Here is a 15,978-nt window from a genome sequence, read left to right as displayed (position 1 = left end):
CGTTTTTTTAAAAAAGAAAAATGAAACGGCGGCTCGGAACAAAGGCATATTGTAAAAAAAAAAAAAAAAAAAAGGGTAAATTTCGACTTTGCTATGACAATCTGGCGCTTCTGAATCAGCGACTGTACGTATTTAAATTGTTTAAAATATATATATATTTTAAATCTAAAATAACTTTATTATCAAAAATCCAACTAATTGACTTGAATGTCCATTCAAAGTCTGCTTGACTGAAAAATCTAAAACACTTGCGAGACTTAATTGTCAATTTAATGCACTATTTAGTAAGTGTTAGGAGGACACTGATGAGATAATCAGAGCTGAGTTTTTAAATTCTTCCTGACAAAATGAAGCTATAATGTAGGAGTATGACCAATATCTCTTCTGCACTCATTGGCTGCCAAAGATTATACAGGCATGAACTGCTGCTAAATCACATCTGATTTTGCCACGGCTCTAATATTGCATTTGCGGGTGAATGGAAAGGACTTGCTGAGGGGGTTGCTATGGTTACGCCCCTCTGAGCATTTCATAATTGGTTCTGCTTGTGCCTCCACAACAAGACTAATTAGCTGTGATCGAGCTCTTATATGTGAGAGGAAATACTTTACGCTTAGTGAACTTTGAAACTGTCTTTCACCTCTCAGAAAGAAGATTCGTCAAACAGATAACAGGCGTAAGATTACTGCTCTGGATGATACGGATGCGGATGGTATCTGCTCAGAAATCATATTGTCTCACTGATTAGGCTGCATACATAATTATCAGGCAATTAGTGTTTCCCATGATTCGTTTTACTGGTGAACTGTTATCAGTCAATCACAAACTTGATTTTATAACACTATATATGTATAAATACATTATTAGACATACACTATAGATTAAATTAAATTGATTGCATTGCGGTCTATATTGTTTTATATTCACTTCTTATGTCTCTTTTAGTATGATTTTGTACAGTACTGTTGTTCTATTCTATTGTATATTGTGCTTTATAAATACATTTTGATTTGATTTGATTAAACTATATACAACAAATAAAGAATATTTTGGCCAGTATAAAGATACTTCTTTTAAATAACTCTCATATATACAAAATCAGCCATTTTTCAGTCTTTGGTTGGTTCTTCGTCTTCTTTTTTTCAAATCAATCTAGCTAGCCTGTTATTTTATTATATTACACTATTATAATATGCATTATATAATGCTATGAATTAGCTTTTATTTTTATATTTCAGTTTTATTTCAAATATATTAAAATTTGTAATATTTGAATGTGCTTTTGTAATTTTTATAACTTTTTGTTTTTTAACATTTGTATTTAGCTTTAATTGATTTTATAACAGTTTTAGCTTTTGAACTTAAAGAAACTTTTAGTTAGTTATTAAGGCAACATTTTACATTTTATTGAACATTTATGCAATTTTTATATATTTTTTTAAGTTTAAGTTTCTTCAAATGCTCATATTTAATTAATGTAATTTCAGCTTTATTTCAATAAAAAGGCCTGACCTGATCTGGCTCCCATGCAGAGTCCATCAAATACCATTCATAAAACCTTTTTTTTCTTCTTTATTTTTTTTTCTTCTGACATTTCTGCAGTGCAAGTTTCAATTAGATCTCTTTTCTTTGGTCCATTTAAGAACTATACATATAAAATGCTGGAATACACTACATGACTTTTCAAATCTGAACAGTTTTTGAAACACTAGGCTTGAGTATCACACACTACCATACTTTATACCCAACTTATTGGGGTTTAACAAACAAAAAAGGTCAAGTATTGTATATGGTTGGTTGTTCCCTTGAAGGCTGAACACAAACCCTTTAAGCCAACAATCAACTATCAGCGCCCTCTGATATTTGGCTTTTCAGGATGTCCCCACCAAGCTAGTGGCAAAAGCAGGACCTCTGCCAATGGCTGTGAGAGGCCACTGGTTCCTGAGCCCTCGAACAGAGTACTGTGTGGCTGTTCAGACCGCCATCAGACAGCCGGACGGAGACTATCAGGTGTCTGAATGGAGCCAAGTAGTGGAGTTCTGCACTGGAGGTAAGCAGAGACAGAGTAACAGAGATTTAAATGTATTTTCAGTGTTAAAATCATTCCTCCTGTGTCAGCTTAATATGCAAAGACAACTGACAAAAATATTTTGAAAGAAAAGGGGTTAAACTCCTGTTTGTTTAAGCAGCCCAACACAGCAATAGGCTCAACCAATGGTGTGAGTTTGAGGGAGGGGCTAGTTTTTTCCCAAACCAATAACAAACAAGAGGACTATTTGGGGAAACCTGTTCGGAAACAACCATCATTTCTGCACTTCTTGGCACAAAAATGACACACTACAGCACTCTGTATGAAGTGTCATGATTATCTTCTTCATGATATTCTTCAAGACACAAATTTGCCATTGAATACTAATGCTAAAAAAATCATGAACGAATGGCTTACTTATCGTTGGCTGTGCATATTATGCGCAGATAGAAGACACAACCAATTTGGACACATGTTCTTTTTTCTTGCCTTCAATGTCATAAGTGCTTTATAGAAAGCACTTGTGTTTTATGTTCAATAGTGATGGTTTTAAATGGGTTCTTTTCTGCAGATTATGCCATGGAGCATCTCCAGCAGCTGTTAGATAAAGCTCAGGCTGCTGCTGGGAGGCTGCTCAGGCTCTCCGTCTTCTACCGCAATCAGAGTCCTGAATACTTCCATTATGTCAGGTTAGTGTCATCTGTCATCCTCAGTCTCTCTGCTGCTTCTACATATATCCTTCCTTGACAGCTCTAAGACTGCAGCGTCCGGTTTATCTGCTGTGTGTTTTTGTGATTTGAGAATGCTAGTGAACTTGATATGAAATCAAAACAGACTCTATCTCCTTCATTCATGTTCCTTGTCTCATTGCGTGTAATTCTTCATTGCATGTTATTGCAAAAGTAAAAATGTTAGTCTTTATAATATTACATCAAAAATATAATTAATATCTCGCCATGCATTTTCAGAAAAGCTGGAGCAATTAAAGCGGCAGATGACCTCTTTACTCATTAATTTACACATTAATTATCGGAATAGATATCGTTATAGTTATTGTCATTTCTTTGAAGAGGTCTTTAAACCAAGCCCCGTCCTTCATTTTTTAATGTTGAATATCCTGTGTTCATCACATTTCAGAAGTAAAATGAGTTGCAAATACCACTTATGAAAAAATGGAAGTAGTGACCGATATTTTCATCTGTATTGTGACGTACAAAAAATAGCAGGTTCAGTAACCTGGTTCTATGCACGGGTTGTTGGTCAGATGAAGGCAGATCTCAATGCAAGCGTGCAGTCAAATGTAAGGAAAGGGACAGGATTTAAGTGGACTAAATGATTGGAGAAGTCCAGCATACACCACCAGAGAGAGGTTTGAAGCCTCACAGGAAGATTGATTCAAATGAGTAAGGTTAAACAAATAAAACATGCATTGATGATTTGTTCATTTAGAAGGTGAATTGTCCAATTTTAAAGGGGCCATATGATGCGATTTTAAGTTTTCCTTTCTCTTTGGAGTGTTACAAGCTGTTCGATGTCCCCACTGGATGCAACAAATGCCTCACTTATAATGGGTTTTATTGTTTTTGTCTCGTCGCTCCGGGACACGGCATCATAGTATGGTCAGGGGCGTAACATTTCGATCACATGCTTAAGGTATTCAGCCAATCACAACGCACTGGATAGCTGGCCAATCAGAGCACACCTCGCTTTTCAGAGCGATGAGCTTTGTAAAAATCGACACGTTTCAGAAAGGTGGGGCATAGAGGAGAAACAATAATGTACAGTATGTGGAAAATAATGTGTTTTTTTAACCTTAAACCGCATAAACACATTTCATTACACCAAATACACAAAATAATGTTATTTTTAGCAACATCATATGACCACTTTAATGCCAACATTTCAGCTTTGTAGTGTTTAAAATGACTTTATTATTAAACATGATTTATTATTCTACATCTCTCTACATAGGTCAGAGTGTGGAGGTGCAATGCTCCCATCTTTCAAAGACAACAGTGGAAGTCACGGCTCCCCCATCAACGGAAAGCTCCGGGGCGTCTTCCTCGGCTGCAACACAGAGTTCGACACAGGCCTCCCTCCCAAAGACTCCCCATACGGCCCTCTGCGCTTCCAAATTTCTGCCGATCGTGTCCTCACCCCGAGTACAAACCTCTACTTTGCTGACTTCTACTGCATGTACACAGCGTACCATTATGTAGTGCTGGTGCTAGCCCCTGCTGGATCGGAGGGGGATAGCTTTTGCAAGAGCCGCCTTCCACGACTGGACCTGTCAAGTAATCCCTTCCTGACATTCACGTCTGGAGACGCACCGGCCTTCTGTCATGCCAGTGACGTCATTCTGGAGGTGTTGTACACAGAGCCCTTGCTTCTGGAGCATGGCATACTCGTTCAGATCAGCGGCCATCACCAGCTCATGAGCCTTTCCACCGCAAACGCCAAAAAAGACCCGAGTTGTAAGGTGTGCAATATCAGTGTGGGCCGCTGAGCTGTGAATGGCAGCTCTCACTGGAAGTGCAACCAGAAACCGGACCATGAGAACCTCACTGCTCTGGAAATGGACCCAAAGTTCTAATGAGAATCTGAATAAACATTCACACCTATGAAAAGAGGTATTTGGAATTTGAAAATACACCAAAGGCATTGCACAAAAGAGGCAAGAATAAATAAAAATGAATGAGGTCATGATAGTCCGGCCACTTGTTATGAAACCAAGCCATATGATCTGTGAGGCAACTATTCAGATCTTAAAGAGACAGTTCACCCAAAAATGTTTCATCATTTACTCACTGTCTTTTAAAACCTGTATATTTTAAAGCACCGTAAAAGTGGTCCATGAGACTAGTGTTATATTTTGAAAGTCTTCTGAAGCCATATGATAACTTGTGTGAGTCCACTTCCTTAAGACTAATCATATATAAAGGTTACATTATTGAATTATGTAATTGATTCTATTTATTTTTTGTATTAAGTCATTTGGGTTGTCACCTGTAATTAACAGTCGTTGTGTGCGTGTATATGCATAAATATGTTACATTAACTGTACAGAATGCTTTAACATAGAATAAAACACTTCTGAATGTTTCTGCATGTTACTTTTGTAGGTTGTCTGTGTGAAAATGATTGTTTCAGTACAGCTCTGACCAAGTTTGAGTGGTTTTGATGCACAAAAAACAAAACAAAAAAACATTGCAAGATGCTTATCAAACATAGTACTGCATGGGTATCATGGACCAAACCATCCTCAGCTTTGCTTCAGAATTACATATCATAATAGGCCTTGACTTGTCAATAATTGAGTGCAAGTGAGAATGCTTGAGCTTCAAACTCCAAAAACTGAATGAAGCTTGCACAATTGGTGGCTGACTAAATACTTTTTTTCCCCACTGTATAACAAATGTTCCAAAAAGGAAATGGAAGAAAAGCCTGAAATTTAAATGTCCAAATAACATATGTAATTCACAGAGCATATAGCAGCCATTAAATCGCTTTTACAGATGTTACAGATATTTGCTAACTAATTGGCCAGTGTCTGTATGTAATACATAATCTGATCAGGGTTGATTATGAACAGGCCATTCATAATCAGACTGAACAAGCGCTGATTTCCAGGTCTGTCTGTCTGCAGCTGAGAGCAGGATTAATCTGGCACATCCTTAAATCGCTCACATGATTAAGACAAATTACAACACAAGCTCACAATTTCCCTGCCAGCAGAGATGATTTCTTTATGGCTTCTGCACAGCATTTTACGCAGCAGTGCTGTACTTTGGAGGTCAAATGAAAGATCTCAGTTGAGTTTAGTTTGCCACTTAAAATGCAAATGGTACCACGAACCTAAAACAGCAATAAAAACCATAATTCTCAGATTTTAAAAAACAAAAACCTCAAGCTACATAAATCACATCTTCAGTTTCCAATCAGGGGTTCTCGCGTCAATCCAAAAACCTGGCAGTTACCAATCCATGGAATTAATTGGATTATACTTAGTGTCCAAGTCAAAAACGTCCTGGGATTTGAATTAACCTCCTTGATCCTAGTGTGTCCCATGTGAAAACGGTTTTAGCTCGTAACATGTCACTCAACATAATTTAAAATAAACCTCAGAGCATAACTGAAATAAAAAGCATAGACATGTGACAATTTTAGGTTGTCCTTGACCACAGAAACCTTTGATATAAAACCGCAACAGATAAATACAAGAGAAAAAGACCAATCAGGATGCAAGTTGTGCGCTTTAATTTTATTTAATAAATTATATACTTTAAACATTTTATTACCCACAGTATGCAAGCGTTTTATAAACATGGTGAAGTGCTCAATCTTACAAAATAAAATGGCACATTCCTAAAATCGATCATCTTTAAAAAGTAGAAGAAAATATAAAAATGACATTTATTCGATACAAATCTAAAACAAAAATATTTTCCACAACACGCAAGGTTTAAATAAACATTTCCACAGTATACGAGTTATACATGTTGATTTGCCAAATAAATGTACATTTATAAAACACATTCGAGTGCTCAGAAAAGCACTCCGTTATCGTGGCACAGCATTAAGTTAGTCAGTATGTGCTAAACGGGTCAGAAAGCAGGTGACAAAGTGCAACGTTTGTAGAGTTCTGGGTTTGTTCGCACAAACAGTGTGAAAGGGTCATTAGAAAACAGCAGTCACACTTCACACACATGAACGCAGTAGTTGTTGCCGTTATTATTGTCCCATTGAGCAGCACTGAACGCAGCGGGGAAGTAAGACACGCAGAACTCGATGCGCTCGCGCGGGTCTATCCGCTCAGGGACGCGGATGTTAAACTCAAACACGTCGGTTCCAGGCTCCCCATAACTCTGCTCCAGGTAACTACACGCCACGTCCTGGTAACTGCGCCAGGCGTCGAAAGTGATACGGATTTGCACCGCTTTCTCAAAACAAACGTTCTTGACGCGCACGGTGCCGAGGATGGAGCACCTGGTCACATTACAGCTCTCCAGCGCCACCGTGCGTTCCTGAAGCCGACTTCTGAACGCCTGGAAATCTCCACAAGGCTGCTCAAACCCAAGCCTCAACCTCGAAGTATTATTAACGGTCTCTTTCAGTGGTGGCATTTTCACCGGTTCACACGGGATTTTGTCCGCTTTCTCGGAGAACAGGCGCACCGTGATGAGGGAAAGTCCTTTGGCGTCCGCGAACGCAACGCGTTTTTCCCCGCGGCCTCTTTCGGCTGTGATGAGGCCTGTGGAAGGGGAGTGTCTGTACTCAGTCACCGGCTGATGGGAGATGCAGGGGCGCAGGGGTTTGGGGGAAGACACGCCGAGCAGGCGGTTGATGTTGGGTGATCCTCTGCACCTGAAGCCCATCATGTCCACAGACCTCACGGAGACCGGCGGGCCAAACCGCGACATCACACTGGAGGTGCAGAAAAACGACAAAATGAGGATTTCTCCACTTTACAATCTCTTTTTACAGGGTTCCCACACTTTTTGACCAATGAATAGGCCTATATGCGTTTTCAGACGTTTGTAATGTTTGTAGTGCTCTCACAAAGAGTGGAGGAAGTCATTTAGAGCTGGGGCTTAGTAGAAATATTGCCTACAGAAATTGCTGTGACTTGTCAATAGCATTTTTAAAATCACTCTTAATGACTTGTCCAGGCCTGGAAACCACGCTTTTGAAATATTTCATGACTGTGGAAACCCTGGTCTTATTAATTAAGACAATAAACTTACTTTGCACAAGTCATCTTCAGCATATAATAGAGAAACTGTCCTTCAGAGTCCTTATTTCCTTTCCTCCCAAAGCGGTCACACACTTTAAAGTGAGCTGATGCTGTGAAAACACACACATAAGTGGTTTTAATAATTTAACACAGTTTTAACATTTTTAATCAAACTTGAAAAAAAAAAAACTTACTGTGCTCTCATTTTGATCACCAGATGAAATCCTTAAAATATATTTTTTTGTTGTTGTTGTATTGAAGGACACAAGTTTGAGATGTCTTGCACTACCTGCTCAGCTGAGCTTCAGGAAGCCTTGTGTGAAATCTTGCGTCACTTCATCTTTTATAGTAGATTGATCCCTCCTCCAAATTCAAGCCAATGAGCTTTGCAAAGACGGGACAGGACTTAACCAGCTATTTATGACCTGATCTGTGGGCTAAAGAGGAGGAGACTAAATCCTAGGGCAAATACATTTGGATACTTGACAAATATCAGGAAACATTCAGGTTGATGAATATCAGGTTAACATTAATATGAATGCTTAGGGAAAACAGCTATATCGTATTTCCTGTGTCCTTTATTTTTCTTTAATTAATTAATTTATTTCAGGTGACTTAAGTAGTTGTAAATAGTCCAGCGTGACAAATTAATTAATTTTTTAAGGTATAAATACACCATGTAGGCTCTCAACTAATGTAAAGTAAAAAAAAAATATCTAACAAATAAACTTTAAAATAGCATATCACAGTGCAAAACGTCACTACTTTAAATTTTATTTATAGCCTATATAAGTTGATGTTTATTTACTAAGTACATTTCTGTAATTTATTAGTATTATTTTTTGCTCCCACCATTACATACATACATACACACACACACACACACATATATATATATATATATATATATATACAGTATCTCACAGAAGTGAGTACACCCCTCACATTTTTGTAAATATTTTATTATATCTTTTCATGTGACAACACTGAAGAAATGGCACTTTGCTACAATGTAAAGTAGTGAGTGTACAGCTTGTATAACAGTGAAAATTTGCTGTCCCCTCAAAATAACTCAACACACAGCCATTAATGTCTAAACCGCTGGCCACAAAAGTGAGTACACCCCTAAGTGAAAATGTCCAAATTGGGCCCAAATTTTGTGCGCCCACCACGATGATCTCTGATAATCCCGGGTTGCTATGGTCACGCAGGTTTGTTTACGCATTAAACTCGTGGCCACGAGAAAAATATGTGTTCCCTCAACATAAGAAGTTGTGGCCACGAGAAATGAATGTCGTTCCCTCAACATAGCATCTCGAGGCCACGACATAAGGATGTCGTTACCTCGACAAAATGATCTTGTGGCCACGACATAATATCACGTTCCCACGAGTTAATATGACGTTCCCTCAAATTAATATCTTGTGGCCACCACATATTATCATGTTCCCACGAGTTATTATGTAGTGGCGACAACAAAACTAAGCGAACTGAACGTTATCTTACGGGCACCGTAAAAAACAGACAATATGGTGTCTAAAACGTAAGTCTCTTGATATTAACTTATTGTTTATTGAACTGTTGTATAAAATCAATATCACATTTGTATATAAAAAAAACTCTTCGTGTGATATTAACTGTATGAAATTATATAAATATATACATTTTCTGCCCCCTTATCTTGAATTATGTGATCATTCTTAATGCATATTAATAGACTGAATCATGCAGTGAAAGAACGCACTCTAAAAACGCACTAAAGCCTGTGTTGGTCTAACCAGACTTCATCACGTAGTCTCTTATGCGTGCACTAGGTGTGTTTTGTTTGGTTTTTGCAATGTACTCGATAATGTCATAATGTCTCATGAGTTCAGTATGTGCGCTAAACCTGCGCAGATTTGGCCTGCATGAACTTCCACAAGAAATAAATGAGTGAACATAACTTACGAAAAGTAACCCGCCAAATTGGCTAGTGATTTGACAGCGTTACCCACATTTGGCGGGTTGGTGGGTGTTATTATCAAACCCTGTATGTATGTGTGTATATATATATATATATATATATATATATATATATATGTGTGTGTGTGAATATATTAAATCATCTATTGTATACATTTTTTTATTTTAATTAATTTAGTATTATTATTACAAAAAGGGCTTTTTGAATAAAGAAAAATGTAGTGTCATGGTTCATTTACTTTACATAATGAGTGGCACTTATGTCATTTTTACTATTTCTGACAAATCTGGAAGGACAGTAATGATATTTCTATTTGATGCAATTTATGTAACAGTGAAATTAACATAATTATGCCTTAGGATGATGAGGAAAAGCATGAAAAATCCTCAAGGCCATCTACCCAAATAACCCAGTGAGCGTGCTTTTTAACCTCATTAGGCTTTCATTCTTCATGCTTGAGCTTCTTTTACAAAGAGAGACGGAGCAAGAGAGAAAATGACCATAGCTGCCATATCAGACCTGAAGTTTGGCACGTAGCGTGCATGAATGTGGTTTGAACTCTTGCCAATCAGTGACTCAAAAACAGAAATGGTAAACTGACTCAGTGACAGTTTGCTTAACTAATTCTAGTTATGAGCAAAAATAACTTGGTAATGATAAGCAGTGCAAATGACACACTTGGAAGGACAGAATATGATTATACCAATCATGGCACTGAATACATTTTAAATCCAAGCCTATGCTTACACTGCAGTATGAACATTTTAATTTTAAAGAAGTTTAGTTTAAGCCCACAGGGCCAAAAATGCCCATATATCCAATTTTATATTTATCGAATGTATACTAAAGAAGCAGATCTGGGCCTAAATATTGCAATATTTCACACGGAAGAGTCATAGATATAGTCGTGTTGCTGTGTAAAATCCCACTGACATGATCAGACATAGATTCTTGGCATATTTTTTGGGAAAGCATCAAACTAAAAACATTGCAGAGATAAAATGAGATACAACTCTGGATATGACATGTCTGAGTAGTTTTTTTTGGGGGGGGGATGGAAATGCATAATAATGAATTTGGCAGAAATGCATGACTTCAAGCGGATCTGTGGGTGTCAGAGAAAGGCAAAATATCCAAGATCAGTGTTTCCAATCCTTTTTTGTCTCATGCACACCTCAGTGAGACTCAAGAACCCCTTCATCATCACCAAACCTGAAACATGTTCATATTAACTCATTTAGCATCATCAGTAACACCATTATAATACTCATTATTGCAATGATTCACTTCTGAACTGAAACTGAAGAACAGAATCTCATTTTGTAACTGCATTTAGTTTGATAGCGAAATCCATGATATTTTTGGGAGAGCAGAAGTGATGTTTTATATGTCCGTAATGCAAGTTTACAGATTTGTTTCCTGATTATTGGTCGATGTGTGGACTTGCTGTGCCTCATAACAAAAGACTTCACTATTCATTCCAGTATTTGCACAATGCATTAGCCAATAGCTGGATTCTGACCTAGTTTGCGAAAACAGATGAACAGTTCTCTATGGTTTCTGCCAGAACTGATGATGGACGGTGTGGGCTTCCTGTGGCTCTCGGGGTAAAGGAAGTCACTGTGAAATCGGAAGCTGTGACAGAGGCCAATAAGCTATCGTCGAGTTTACAAAAAACCCACATTACCAAGAATGATGTTAATTGACGTCAATGAACTCTGGGTGTGATTGTCTGACAAAAAGTAAAGTATAACAGCGAATCTTATCAGCTTATTATTAAATGTCCTTTGAAGGGAAAGTTCACCAAATTTAATTCTGGCATCATTTACATGTCACTCGAATCCTGTATTAAAGGTTTTTTTTCTCAAGACAATGAAAGTCAATGGGGTTTAGTGTTATCTTGGTCTTGACCCCACTCGAGTTTCATTGTATTTAACATTTTTCATACAGGTTTGGAACGACGTGTAAATGATGACAGAACTAAAATGTTTGGGGTTCAAATGACATGTCATAATAAATGGTTAAATATTGCTATTACTTTCATTGTATAGACAAAAACAGCTGACACATGACTTAACAAACTGTGTCCACATAAGGAATAGTTCACCCAAAAATGAAAATGTGCTGTTAATTTACTCTCTCAGGCCTTTCAAGATGTATGTAACTTTTTTCTTCAGTAAAACAGTAAAGAAGATTTTTATCGGAAACCGCAGTCCTTGGTAATTCATAAAATACAAGTCAATGGCTACCATCAAATTAATCCCCCTGGCTCTTGATGATATATTGAGGTCTTATGAAGTGAAACGATAAGTCTGTGCAAGAAACTAAACATCTACAACATTATTACACGTAATCCAGAGCCTAATGCCGAGTTCACACTGCACGATTTTCAAATACTAATTTTTTTGGCGGGGTTCTCCTGGTACAATTCACATTCCAGGGCCTAAATATCACGTTATTGGGGTCGCTTCAACCTGCTGACATAAAAAACAACCGGCGGCAATCGCAGATTTGGCAACACTGGTCCGCAAACTACGTTTCATATAACTCCTCCCCGAACTTCCTGCTGCCCTGTATCGTGCTCTCTCATTGGCTGTAGGTCATTGCTGATGTAGTTTTCAGTCAGAAATCATTGCACACAGCGTGATTGTGAATCGCCGACAGCTCCAGATATTTAGCATGCCAAATATTTCACGGGCGTTGGCGATTCCCTCAGATCGCATCTTTGATAATTCACTGCGTGATTGTCTCTCGCGTGAACGAGCACCGATTTGCCTCCGATTTCGGGCATTTGTCGGCGATTTCGCAAAACCTGTCGGCGAGTGAAAAATCGGGCTAAAATCGTGCAGTGTGAACTCGGCATAAGGCAACCAGTCCGTTCGGGAATTTTGCACAAGGGCGAAAAAATTTGGTTGCTTTCCAGTTGGTCTTCCGAATTCGCCATATTGAGCAACAGAAAGCTGCTTGGTTGTGAGACAATTGTGTGACAATTGACCTTTATTTGCGAAATTGCATTGACTGCAGTTTTACTCATTGTGTTATACCACTGATCTATTATAGTACATCTGTTGCTCTACTCGTAACAACCAGTTTCCATTGCAAGTGTTGACTGATTCTGTCAGTTTAGCTGGGCACATTTCCAGGATTCAGAGGTTAATCTTGATGTGAATCATGATTCTAGTTGAGATTCCCGTCTGTGTATCTGGCTTCAGTGAATCACACATTTCATAATACTGGAACTACAATAAAAATACTTCTAATGCTGGTTCAAGCCTGTAGGCAGAGGTTTCAACATATAACCACAGGTGTATAATTTACGTAAACGCCAAGGAATGATCACGTACACAACACCGGAGTGTTAGAAAGGGTCAGCACAGGATATGGAGCAATAGGTGTGTTTCTCACGGTGGAATAGGAGTGAGATTAGGCAATGTTAGGTCACCATGTGAATATGTGTGATTTCATGAGAACTGATGGCACTTGTTGATTTAAATAATAATATTGAATAAATAATTGTAACTCATAATTTTGGACCCACTAAACTCTGGGCATTTTAATCCTAACACCTGGCATATGAAGTAACAAAAATCTGTTTTTTTTGGTAAATGAAAAATCTTATTTTGATCCGGCTTTTATGGCACATATAAGAGAATATGGAGCTAATTTTCATAGGAAAAAACGCCCGTTTTATTCAGAGGCCCAAACTGCAAAAATATGCACAGTATAAGAGGCTGCTTACATAAAATGCATAAAAATATCAGCTGCCACTCTACATCTCCCAATATGATTTGCTTAGTTTTAAGATCAATTTTCAGTACTTTTAATTATGTGATCAAACATATAATGCATTGCAAAACAATGACTGAGAGATTAACAAATCCTCAGAAGCCTGATGGATTAGTCAAAAGATACATTTTAAGATGATTTTTCTGAAAATTCATAATCAAGCAAACCTAAGTTGCTTCAGTCCAGTAAGTGTTCATCTTGAAATATTATGAATAATATAAAAGTTATTCTTACATTTATTTTATAAAAATCAGTAAAGATTTCACAGCAAAAAGACAAACCTCGACCTGATGGTGGACCGTTTTACAATTAAACTAACAGGCCTTTGACAGGTTTTGATCATGTTGGTAAATTGAAGAACATTGAAATGTATGCATCTAACATGATACACTAGGCTTTATAGTGTTATTAATAACATTGTTTTTTTTTTAAATTAGACATTAGAAATACTGCTTTAGTCTTCCTGAAATTGAACTTTTAAACTACTTAAGGCACTTAAAACGGTGGTACACAAAGCAAAGCAATAAACATTCAAATGCAGATTTTCTTTAAATATTGAAACTCTTTGAATATATAAATGTTGGCATGAGAACAGAATGATAGAATTGTGATTTAGAAACACAAAAACAGGATTTTACTGAAAAACTCCTGTAATAAAATACAAGATACACATGGCTGACCCCGTTTACTTTAGTACGTCGCTATAAATGTGTTTTTTTCCGGAAACCGAGGAACAAAATTATTTTATGTGGTAACTGACATTATGACATATATCCTGTTGGCAATCTTAAAAGAGTTTAACATGCAAGACAGATCATTTTAGCAGCTAGATATAATACACTACAAAACATGCAGCAGGCAACACAAAAAACAGAGCACCAATATAGAAACATAAATAATATAATTTTATTCTAACACACCAGCAAAACCCCAATGGCCATTTAAACAACCACATATGTCCAAACCAACAACGTCCCACTTACAGAGAAAACCACAGCTTCCGTTTCAGAGCAAGAGTGTCAGCTTCACCAGTTTCTGATCAGACTGCAATAACTGAGCTGTCAATATGTGATGAAATTCTGCTGGACGTCATCAACAACTCAAAACAATCCAGATAAACGTCCATTCAGACTATCTGCGTTTTGTTACATATCCATTTGTCAGAATACATCAAAGATTGTTTTTTTGTATAGATTAGTACTCAATACTCAATAATAATAATCCATACTGACATTTTAAGTCAGTGTCATGATGAGAATTAGGCATTTTAAGATAGAAATGCTTTTGGATTCAAACATATGGATGTGCTCTGGGTCCAGACAGGATCTGTAAAGGTGTTCACAGATGTTCACAGCTGGCCATCTAGCATGTGAGGATGGAGTGCACAGGCGATCTGTTCCTCTGTGGCGTCTTCATTCAGATCCTGAGGCTCTGCTGGTTTAAATGAGTTGCACTGCACCGCTGGCCACTAGAGGCGCTATAGTACGGTAACGCATCAGGTGCTGCGAACCTTCGTCCAAGTCAACAACGTACTCCCTGAGAGAGACGACAGCAAAGACGTCCAAATAAATACGGTTTAGGAATATATTTATGAATTCGCTTGAATTTGCTCATTAAAATGAACAGGAATGCTGCCCCCTATAGGACATAGTAAATTTTGATAAGAAAATCCAAGGGATTTTATTAGAAGTATCATTCAGTTTAGTGTTTGGTTATGAGACAACAAACACTGTTCCAGAAACTACTGCCCTCTCCTGCCCACAGGCCACTGCCCTCTCACACCACGTCCTAACTAGGCTGTAACCTGATTACTGGATTATCAGATTAGTGATCAACAGGTATGGGTTTGATGGATTCCCAAACTTTGTGTGTGACTGCTTCGAGCTGGCGTTCTTACCTCTGCTCATCTGTCTCGGGCTCCACCAGGATATTCTCCTGCCTCTCTTTCACTCTCAGGAACACAAACGAGTCCAGACACGGCTCAGGAACTTCACACAAACAAACCCATACACCAATTAAACAACAACCACTGCTACCAGATAAAATCACCACAATTACAGCATTCCATTTAGGTCTAGATTGAAAAATGAACACTACTGGTCAAATGTTGGGGTTGGTAAGATTTTTTTTTACATTTTTGAAACTCTCATGCTCACCAAGGCTGTATTTATTTTTAAAATGTATAAAAAAAACACTATTGTAAAATATTACATATTTCATATTATCCATGCTGAAAACTGTTGTGCTGCTTAATATTTTTGTGGAAACGGATACATTTCTTTCAAAATGATCTAATGAATAGAAGGTTCAAAAGAACAGCATTTATTTGTAATAGCAATTTAAAGTCTTTACTGTCACTTTTTCATCAATTTAATGCATCCTTGCTGAATAAAAGTATACATTTCTTTCCAAAAAAACAAAAAAAAACAGTAGTCCATATGCTTTTCTGATCTGTTTCTTTATATA

General features: G+C 37.5%; 3 protein-coding genes across 4 annotated transcripts in view; 1 reads left to right on the top strand and 2 right to left on the bottom strand.

The window, feature by feature from the left end:
* Positions 1–5,229, top strand: part of LOC107556234 (phytanoyl-CoA hydroxylase-interacting protein-like) — a 12,565-nt gene extending 7,336 nt beyond the window's left edge. The window contains exons 4-6 of the mRNA XM_016239298.1: positions 1,876–2,050; positions 2,601–2,718; positions 4,001–5,229. Coding sequence (XP_016094784.1) covers positions 1,876–2,050; positions 2,601–2,718; positions 4,001–4,535 — 828 coding nt within the window. The 3' untranslated portion in view covers positions 4,536–5,229. The remainder of the gene's footprint in view (positions 1–1,875; positions 2,051–2,600; positions 2,719–4,000) is intronic.
* A 1,052-nt stretch (positions 5,230–6,281) lies between these two features.
* LOC107556232 (protein phosphatase 1 regulatory subunit 3C-like) lies at positions 6,282–8,110 on the bottom strand. Of its 2 annotated transcripts, none has more exons than XM_016239297.1 (3): positions 8,053–8,110; positions 7,774–7,873; positions 6,282–7,453 (listed from the first exon to the last, which is right to left on the bottom strand). In XM_016239297.1, exons 2-3 carry the CDS (start codon positions 7,794–7,796, stop codon positions 6,721–6,723), a joined length of 756 nt encoding a protein of 251 aa, XP_016094783.1. In that variant the 5' UTR covers positions 7,797–7,873; positions 8,053–8,110; the 3' UTR covers positions 6,282–6,720. The 2 variants fall into 2 exon arrangements, with proteins under 2 accessions (XP_016094783.1, XP_016094782.1); XM_016239296.1 differs by lacking the exon at positions 8,053–8,110 and adding an exon at positions 7,958–8,046.
* A 6,286-nt stretch (positions 8,111–14,396) lies between these two features.
* Positions 14,397–15,978, bottom strand: part of gins4 (GINS complex subunit 4 (Sld5 homolog)) — a 7,632-nt gene continuing 6,050 nt past the window's right edge. Inside the window, exons 6-7 of the mRNA XM_016239274.1 lie at positions 15,410–15,500; positions 14,397–15,048 (exon numbers count right to left, since the gene is read on the bottom strand). Coding sequence (XP_016094760.1) covers positions 14,952–15,048; positions 15,410–15,500 — 188 coding nt within the window. The 3' untranslated portion in view covers positions 14,397–14,951. The remainder of the gene's footprint in view (positions 15,049–15,409; positions 15,501–15,978) is intronic.

Source organism: Sinocyclocheilus grahami, unplaced genomic scaffold (assembly GCF_001515645.1).
Source record: "Sinocyclocheilus grahami isolate Dianchi unplaced genomic scaffold, SAMN03320097.WGS_v1.1 scaffold560.1, whole genome shotgun sequence".
In the NCBI taxonomy this organism is placed as follows: Eukaryota; Metazoa; Chordata; class Actinopteri; order Cypriniformes; family Cyprinidae; genus Sinocyclocheilus; species Sinocyclocheilus grahami.
Note: the sequence above shows the minus strand (reverse complement) of the source record. Positions and strands in the feature narration are given on the sequence as shown.

Bases quoted from the DNA above. Each gene is read 5' to 3' on its own strand.
- LOC107556232 (XM_016239297.1), bottom strand. From the start codon at position 7,796: ATGCTGAAGATGACTTGTGCAAA. The intron at 7,454-7,773 runs GTAAGTTTATTG...CTGCACCTCCAG, and splicing joins CTGAAGATGACTTGTGCAAA to TGTGATGTCGCGGTTTGGCC.